Source organism: Clupea harengus, chromosome 18 (assembly GCF_900700415.2).
Source record: "Clupea harengus chromosome 18, Ch_v2.0.2, whole genome shotgun sequence".
Taxonomy (NCBI): domain Eukaryota; kingdom Metazoa; phylum Chordata; class Actinopteri; order Clupeiformes; family Clupeidae; genus Clupea; species Clupea harengus.
Genome location: NC_045169.1, coordinates 11,147,143 through 11,156,164, shown reverse-complemented (window position 1 = coordinate 11,156,164; position 9,022 = coordinate 11,147,143). Strand labels below are relative to the sequence as shown.

Below are 9,022 nucleotides of genomic sequence, written 5' to 3'. Positions count from 1 at the left end.
CAAATCTACCAATACAGCATGAAACGGAACTGTTTCTACAGATCGTTCCCCGATAAGGCCTCCCACAACAACAATGCTGGCATTCTTCTCTTTATCATGGGAGCGCAAACACACCCTTAGCAGCATTTGAATCAGATTCATGAGCAACCCAATCAGGGTCAGTGCTGTGTCAGTCAGATGACTTTCTAACCACTGGGACGTCGAGGAGGTTTCACATCTTGTGAAAACACACACACTGGCCTGCATTTGCACATTGCATGTAAGGTTTCTTTCTTTCTTTTTTTTTAAGCTGCAGTAAGAACAGACCTGTATTCTGCGAATGAAGAGTATAGGCTATTGCCAGGTTCTCCAGGCCGAGGTCACAACTGTTGGGGGACACTGATGCTGTGATCTGGTGAAGTATATGTGTGGAAAACATGAATGTACATTGTGCACAGTGAATTTAGCCACAATTAACATTTCCCGTGTAATTTTGGTAAACATGCCTAAATTTAACTGTGGCTCAGCTTCAGCTCATTGAAAGCATGGGTGCTGACATTCAACTGACAAGCGTCACTTTAATCATCAAATAAAATGGTCTGTTTGTGCCAATCTTGTAATCAGCACAGATCTTTACTTCCTTTAGTTCCTGGTGGTTCATTGGGGCCCTCTTCTTCATTAGCCTTCATCAAGAAACAACCAAATCAACAAATCAACAGCACCTTTCTCTGAAATCCAAACACAACAGCACCCATCAGCTGTCAATCTAAGGTTGCAGATGAGGTCTGACAAGCGACTGATGTAGGCTCAGAGGCAAAGTGACCCACTGACAGCTAAAGAGTGACAGCCAAAACGTACATGTGACTGCCAGGTGTGTGCCACGGTCACCAACTCTCAGATAGCACTTAATGCAAGGGCCGGAAACCCCAGTGTCAAGCAATCCCTCAACTGCAGGGCAATCCCCCAAACAGTCCATCACACATTCAGAAAGCTGAATGACCCGCTACGCAAGTCTGGTGTGGCCTGCATCAACATCATAACATGCCTGCAAAGTATGCTGGAGGTAGGGGGTGGGGCCGAAGATGCCGAAGGGCCGAACGTGCCGAAGGGCTCCCCAAAAACCAGGGGCCGGGCTTTTTTACAGGGAGACAAGCAGACACGAAACACATGAGGAGGGACCAAGTCAGACACCCCCACAATGTCTCCATTGTGCCTCTGCATTATAGCAGCCCCCCCCCCTCCATTAAAGGTTTTTAAGAGGCAGCAAAGGAGAAAGCTCAAAGGAGGGGAAAATAAATACACTCACTGAAAAACACACGGGAAGGAAGCCAAGGCTGATGAACAGCTGATGTGAATTATTATTGTTTGCTGTGTGTGTGTGTGTGTGTGTGTGTGTGTGTGTGTGAGTGCCTGACCGCTTTGCATGAACATGTGTGTGCATCTATGTGTGTGTTTTGTAGTGGGGTCATATGAAAACATCAGAGGGTTATCCTGTCAGCATCCAATATTTATCCAATATCAATGTTTATTTTATGTAATTGTATTATCTACGCTTGGGTTGGAAAGAGAGCACTGATGTAGGCCTGCAGCTCAGGAGTGCAAACAACACAACGTTCAAGCCTCAATGAAAATGCTTTTTCAATTTCAGTCAGCGCCTGTGACAGTCGAATGTTTAACTGACCAAAGTAAGACAATTACAACCCGAGTCATTTTTTTTTGGTCACAGAACAAATCAAAGCCCAACCTTCTTCAACGTGTTCTTTCAGTTGAGAAAACACTTGGGCAATGGCAATGTTCTGGATCCTTGTGGTCTTGGCAATGTATTCCGGAAAAAGCAGTACACTATGGGCAAGCCAAGTACTTACTGTAGTTAGACAAGTGAAACACTGGGTAGGTTGTCTCATCTATGTAATGCTGCTTACCGTGACAGAAATATCTGTTATCTTGTGTATCACAACGTGGAGTCTGTCTGGTCTTGTCTTGATTAGAAGTTTAAAGACAGACATTGCTGTCCTGTGATTAAGGTTTGCACTTATGATCAACACTGCAACCACTAGTGCTGTGTGCTACAGACATATGGCTTGTGATGTTGATCCAAACACAATGTGTAAAACTTTCTTTAGTAGGCCTATAACAACATTCCTCCTGTACTGTCTCTGGTATAACATGTAATTTATCATGACAAATGTCCAATTTTTGCTATCTGATTATGTGACTTTAAGCTCAGGTAAGTCGTAAAATGCTTTCCTGTTAACTAGGGAAACGTTATGATAACGTGTGTAAAACTGTATTTTCAAAAATATCAGATAAGCCAAGCTTCATAATAATCAACTTACCAAGGCTGTTCGTAGACCCATCCATGATCGAATCTCCAATACTTTTAAATCTCAGGTTTCTCAGGAAAGCGGATAATTTCATGTGTTTCCCATCCTGTTAGTAAGCCTGGAGACTTGACAGAAGTGAAACGCAGATGCCCCAAACGCAATTTCTCAAGAAAAAGGGAAAAGACACGCACATGACAACGTGCGCTGCGTTGCCACGGGACCGCAGTATTGTAACTCAAAATCACAAATCCAGGAAATGAGTTGCGTATCTTGAAGGCAAGTGCATCATCACGCAGATAACAAGTATGATTCTACCGTTGGAGGGACTCCACTTTTACTCACTAGGGGTTTGTACCATGTGATACTACATGTTCATTACTACATGTGGCGCGATTCACTGTAAAAACTTGAAGGTGTGTAGAAAGTTTTCTCGTTTGAGCGCTGCGACTCATGAACCAACATCCAGTTCGTAATGTTTTCCTTGGGGTGTAGTGCCGCCTACAGGTAAACCATTGCCTAACGCCCCTCTGTAGCGGAACCATTCATGTCTGATTCCTTCAGATTAAGGGAAGACATTAAATGGGAACAGGAACTGCAGCCACCGGCGAGTGATGTTCACAGGTTATGTTGTCTAAAAGTCATGCTTGAAGGAGAGTGCCCGTGAACGACTAAAATTAGGTTGACAGTTGCGTATCACCCACCATTTCAGTTACTGGTAATGTAAGCTTGATAGCCTATTTTTTATACAATATATTAGGTGGAGATGGTATGCTACAACTCTTTGTAATGTGTAATGTTAGTTAGGATACAGTAGCTAACGTTAGTTATATAGGATATTACATGTATGCTAGCTAGTTTGCCAACACACGCAAAGTCGTAACGCTACGTTTGCCAAGCCTAGCTACCAGTGCGTGTCAACGTTGAAGAACGTTTTATAACGTGAATACATTTGAGCATTCTTCAGTTCTCTAATGTAAGATAATTACCTCAGGTGGTCTGCAGTAACGTAATTCTGTGCTGTACGGATATAACTTAAGTATATGGAAGTTGTGCTCCCGTGCCATTTACATTAGCTAGGTGTAACGTCATGTTTAGTAACGTTAAGCTGCTGTACTTTCCTGACCAGCCTGCTACCATGCTACCAGCAGTGTGAAAATTACAAGATCAAGTTAGATGAATGAGCCTGCAACTGACATTACACATTACTGGTCTTTCGGCATGGGAAGCTAGCGATGTCTACCTAGCTGCATTATCTGACTCGGTTGTCCTAATATTTAACTCATACTCACACACTCTTTGTATTTCACCAATGAATACATCTGCTAGCAAGATGTTATAATGAATTCGGCTCACATTCTACTACGGGGCCAGTGTGTCCGGTGCTTAGTTCCTTATGTCAGGACAGCTGTCCAGCAGGCTGTCCTCTTCAGTGGAGGCCTCCCACATCGCCCCACTCTAAGCAGTACCTGCGTCCAGGTAAATAACTACCATACTATTTCACCAATAACGCTTTTGAAAGCACTGATGCTAATATAAGTACACGGTTACGTTTGGTTCATTATACCCATGCAATGATTTGGTTCTGAGCATCTGTGGAGATTCGTCTTCATCTGTTTTTTTCTTTGGCAGGTGCACCGGGCTGTTCACGTCAGCTGCAGGTACAACAAGAATCGTACTGTACCCTCAGCCTTCAAAGGGAATAATGAGGATGCCAAGAAAGAGAAGGCTCTGGTTGCCCATGACGATCTGTTTGAAAGGGCAGGCAAAGACGCAAAGTCTAAAGCCACGTTCAACAAGGTCGTGGACATTTTCAACCATAGGGACAAGCGACGACGGGGCCACGTGGAGTTTATTTACGCAGCCCTGAAGAAGATGCCGGAATTTGGAGTGGAGCGAGACATTACTGTCTATAACAAGATCTTGGATGTTTTCCCCAAGGAGGTGTTTGTGCCACGGAACTATATCCAGAGAATGTTCTACCATTACCCACGACAACAGGACTGTGCTGTGGAAGTGTTGGAACAGATGGAGGGTCATGGTGCGTCTAATGCGTGCGTGCATGTGTGTGTGTGTGTGTGTCTGCCTGTGTCTCTCTGTCTCCACACACATATTCGTGTGTCTTATTGTCAACCAGAAACTGCTTGAATCTCAAAACATGTCTGTCTGCTTAAGCATTTACTTCTAAACATGTCATATTCTTTATGTAGTTAACCTTACTGCAAGTGTATAAACATTTAAAAGTCACACATTTTAAGTTTATATCACAATTCCTGTCTCCACAGGAGTCATGCCCAACGTTGAGACTAAGGTCCTGCTGATACAGATATTTGGAGAAAAGAGCCAGCCGGTGAGGAAGTACCAGCGCACCACCTACTGGTTCCCCAGGTTCAAGCACGCCAACCCGTTCCCTGTGCCCCACCAGCTGCCTGAGGACCCAGTGGACCTGTCTCGCTTCAGCCTTGCGCGCATCGCCAACGACAGAGACGCCCAAGTCACTGTCTATCAGGTCAGCCTGAAGGACTCCACTCCTACACTGACATAGAACCATAGAGTTTTAGATTGATTGATTGATGGATGGATTGATAGATAGATAGATCAATTAAGAGAGCATATTATTGATTGTGAAGCAAATGTAGGTATCCAGTAGCTACTTGCTTCACATGATTAACCCTGATTTACTCTGTACAAAAGCTGCGCTATACATAAATACGAACATCTTTGTTCTTAATCTTGTGTGGAGCTAGTGATCCTCACAATTTCTCGATTACTTTATTCTTCTCTGCTGGTTTTAAAATCAAGAGGCAGGAAACTAGGAGGGATAGATTAAGGAGAAGCCTTGATACTCAAAGCACACCTACTACATGTTCCATGTATCAATTCATATATGCCTAACTTGTTCATGCATAAGTGATAAAAATGTCTTATGGAATTGAAAATAATATTACATCACAATTTCTATCATTCTATTGTAGATACAGTACATTACACAGTATGATATTTTGCAGACTTGGGGCATCCCAAAGGATGCCATGGGGCATGTAAACTGGTATTTACTTGCCCATTTGTCAGGTACAGCTGGTTGATGAACACCTGGGTCTGGTTTAAAACCATGGGTAGAACAATTTGATTGATTGACTAATTTTTTTGGCCATTTCCTTATTATTCATTTCCTATTAGTCCAATTGTTTTGTGATTTACAGCGAACTGAAGCACACCTTTTTATTTGATTGTCCAACACAGATTCCTTACACGGACCTCACAGAGACCGGCGAGGTGATCGAGGAGCCGCACATCGTAGGTACAGAACTTCACTCCTCCACAATTTGAAACATGCATTGGACACTCTTGTTGACTAGTATTGTGAAGTAACAGATGTAAGAAGTCCAGGTTTGGTGAAAATGCCTTTGTGTTTAGACCACTGAGTGATGATAAATGTTCACTTACCTAGCAGCATGGCGGTGTGTGTTTCATTGTTGGGAAAACAAAAGGTGGCACAACTAGTTATCTTGATCAAATTTAAAAGACAATAATCGAAAGTAAGCCACACAGCAGAAAGACATGGCACCAAATATTTGAGCTGAAAATAAGTGTTTGTGTGGTGAACTGGTGCTAAAGGCTAAATTGCTCTCTGCCCATCAGGAATCCAGAGTCCAGATCAGCAGTCCCTGCTGGCCAAGCACAACCCCAACAGGCCTGTGTTTGTGGAAGGGCCCTATCCTCTGTGGCTCAGGAAGACTTGTGTGTACTACTATGTACTGAAGGCTGACCTTGTACCACCTGAGGAGAAGGTTTGACAATAATGTTTTTTTTCTTCTGAACAGGCATCTTTATAGACAGCTATCAAATGAGGTTTGCTTGACAGTTGCTGTGTGGAAGTGACACTTGACACTTGCCGTTGCTATGCTGTTCCTCTAAAGGGATAAAAGGAAATGCCCCCTTTTTTTTTTTTTTTTACAGTCCCAGGATAGCAGGTTTTGGTACCATTATGCAGTTTTGATTTCCCAAGCAGTGAACCCCCTTGTGCTGGTTCCTGTGTCCTGTAGGTGAAGGAGTACATAGACCCGGAGATGGTGGGTCCTGAGCAGTCTCTCTACTACCCTCTGTGGTTAGACCTGGATCTTCAGCGTGACATGGGAGATGATTTCAGCTTTAAAGTGGAGAACTGTAAGTTGTAAAGGTCTTGTATTTCATTTTACTCAAGGACGTAACTCCAGTCAGGACTTGGGTTTCATGAAAAATGTTCTAAAGGTTTAATATGTACATAATATATCAATATCTTGTCTTCACTCTTGCTAGTCAAACATCTGAATCTCCTCTTGTTTGTCAGTCAGTGTCATATTTTAATAATTCCTCTTTCATTTCTTACAAGATAAACGTCCATTACGAGTCTTTTATGTCATTCTTTTGTTTTGTGCCCGTTTCCTTTGCTCTGCAGTGGAGGAGGGGGCTGTCTATGCCATGTGTATGGCCGGTCAGGGCGACCAAGCCACTCTGGCCCGCTGGATCTCCGGCCTCCAGGAGACCAACCCCATCCTGGGCCAGATCCCCACAGTCTTCCGCCTCGATTCCGGGCCCACGGAGCTCCAGGATACCATGGAATCCCAGCGTCCTCCGGGGCCAGACGCCGAAGCGGAACACGGAATGGAATCTGACCGTGTCACAGAGGAGGAGCATCTGGGTGGCCAGAGAGTAAAGCAGTGAGGGTTCGGTTTGTGCTCTGCTAGCTCAGCATAATGCAACTGTCCCAGTTATACTCCAAGACGTCTACCCTCTCACTGGATTAGATAATGACCCTAATCACAGCTAGTAAAAAAACACAGCTAGTTCCAGTGCTCAGATACTCCTGAGGGGCTAGCTGTCACCATGTTAGGTGTGCTATGCTGGGGTTATGACTGAAACTTCACAGAAGGATAGACCTTCAGGAAGAGGACAAGGTACACATAGTTCTCCCCAATAACAAAAATGGTTTAGTGCATCGTTTGCTTAAGTCCTCCGCTGGGGTTTGACTAGATGGACGTGTGTGGACACTTTTGAAATGAAATAGATGCAGCAGAAATATTTTATTTAATCAAAGTGGTTCAGATTCAAACTTTGTTTATGTCGACAGTTGTTTAAAGAAGAAATATATCTGTTGGTAATGTTGTGAGTGAATGAGTTCTATAATTTAATTGAAATTAAAATCATGCAAAGTTGTGAAAACTGGCAAAGTGTGCATATCTTGTGGGGGAATGTGTCAGCTGAGTGTCAGATGAAACTGTTTTCCCTTCAGGTTTTGATTTCACCATCATTGCACACACATAGATAGTTCCCTTTGACGTTTCACAAGGAATTAAACAGTTTGTTTTGACAAAGCCTGGACTGCTGTGGCGCAGTGACTTTTCACATCTAGATATTTAGAACCTGTGATACCTTGTGGCAGAGAAGTCTATTTATTTCACATTTAATCATCCTCATTGAAATAGACAAGCTTGGATTTCAGATGACCAAACAACAGGGAAGGGTGTGTGTGTACTATTTCAAAATGAGCAGTGGGAAATCTGAAATCTTCTTTATCAGAAGTGCTATATACTTCTCCCCCATGATCAGCAAACAAGACTTAACGTATAAAGGGCTTATTTGTCATGGAGACCGTTGCATCCTGCACAGTTTACAGTATAACCCAACAGTACAAGAGAAATTATATTTCGTATGGGCAAAACTGAATTCCCCAAAATCCAGAGCTCTCTAAAGCTCAAATGACCATCATTATCAGCTCCACAGGACAGCATTGTGCTGATGTGAAGGTGACGACCTTGTGTCTGAGCAATACAACTCTGTTACACCTCTCCTGGGAGTGCAGTAGGGGAAATAAACAGATAACAGGGATTAAAGTATTCCGGCACCGTGCCGGATTTCCGGCGTGCCGCGCTTGGCTGCGAAAAAAAATATTTTATTATTTTTTTTAAAATTTTAAACACGTCTCGATATCATCACCATCACTTTCGAGTTTATGAGTTCGTCTGCCAATGAAATGAAAGGAGCACAACTCTCCCGCTCTCAAAATAACATTATTAGCCAATCAGAAGTAGATTGGGGCGGGTCTTGGGAAAATGTGCTTCTAACACCGACTTTTCTCTATCCTCTGCCTAGGGTAGATGCCCGAGTAGAGAGACATCACACCAAAGGAGAGTAGGATGGAAATAAAATAAATGGCGCTGGGCATGGATAGAAGAGATGGGAAGGGAAGGACAGTAAGCCTTTTGGTAGCTGGTGTTAGAAGTTAAGAGAAGCAGCTGCTTGCTTTTGCACTTTGTGCTCCAGAAAGCTAATATATGCAACTAGCTCTCCAACACACAACGCCTTTACCGGGAGCAACATCCACAGCTGATGTACCGGCATCAATAACTGACCGTGTGTTTGACTAAACTGTCAATATCCAATCGGCATGCCGCTATTTTAACACACACGGCATAACACCAGAGTTTAAAAGACGTAAGGTATTTCGGAAAAGCTAAAAAAACGTCATGTTTTCCTTAAATGTCGACGAAGCCACCAACAAGTACATGGACAAAGTCCTGTTTTGTATTTATTTCCCAACATTAAAGTTACCAGTTGTACCAGTTACTACTTGTAACATTTTAATGTTTTGTTTGTTATTTATTGTATTGATATATTCTCTATTAACAAAGTAATTATGGAAATGTTGCAATATAAAACTACATTATTATCTACAGTTCACT

The 9,022-nt window shown here is 42.9% G+C and overlaps 2 protein-coding genes across 3 annotated transcripts in view; one reads left to right on the top strand and one right to left on the bottom strand.

Moving 5' to 3' along the window:
* eml3 (EMAP like 3) overlaps nucleotides 1-2,780 on the bottom strand; it is a 40,696-nt gene extending 37,916 nt beyond the window's left edge. The window contains exon 1 of one of the 2 annotated variants that reach the window (XM_031584886.2): nucleotides 2,316-2,780. In XM_031584886.2, the coding sequence (XP_031440746.1) occupies nucleotides 2,316-2,397 (82 nt within the window). In that variant the 5' untranslated portion in view covers nucleotides 2,398-2,780. The remainder of the gene's footprint in view (nucleotides 1-2,315) is intronic. The other variant, XM_031584887.2, reaches the window with a different exon arrangement.
* A 108-nt stretch (nucleotides 2,781-2,888) lies between these two features.
* ecsit (ECSIT signaling integrator) lies at nucleotides 2,889-7,502 on the top strand. Its single transcript, XM_012832837.3, has 7 exons — nucleotides 2,889-3,779; nucleotides 3,933-4,341; nucleotides 4,586-4,809; nucleotides 5,544-5,601; nucleotides 5,943-6,091; nucleotides 6,347-6,467; nucleotides 6,739-7,502. Exons 1-7 carry the CDS (start codon nucleotides 3,642-3,644, stop codon nucleotides 7,002-7,004), a joined length of 1,365 nt encoding a protein of 454 aa, XP_012688291.2. The 5' UTR covers nucleotides 2,889-3,641; the 3' UTR covers nucleotides 7,005-7,502.
* The last annotated feature ends 1,520 nt before the right edge of the window (nucleotides 7,503-9,022 follow it).

What these genes read in the sequence shown, in the direction of transcription:
- ecsit (XM_012832837.3), top strand. Translation starts at nt 3,642, where the DNA reads ATGAATTCGGCTCACATTCTACTACGGGGCCAGTGTGTCCGGTGCTTA. An exon ending in CGAGGAGCCGCACATCGTAG is followed by an intron (nt 5,602 to 5,942) that starts GTACAGAACTTC and finishes TCTGCCCATCAG; the next exon opens with GAATCCAGAGTCCAGATCAG. An exon ending in CAGCTTTAAAGTGGAGAACT is followed by an intron (nt 6,468 to 6,738) that starts GTAAGTTGTAAA and finishes TTTGCTCTGCAG; the next exon opens with TGGAGGAGGGGGCTGTCTAT.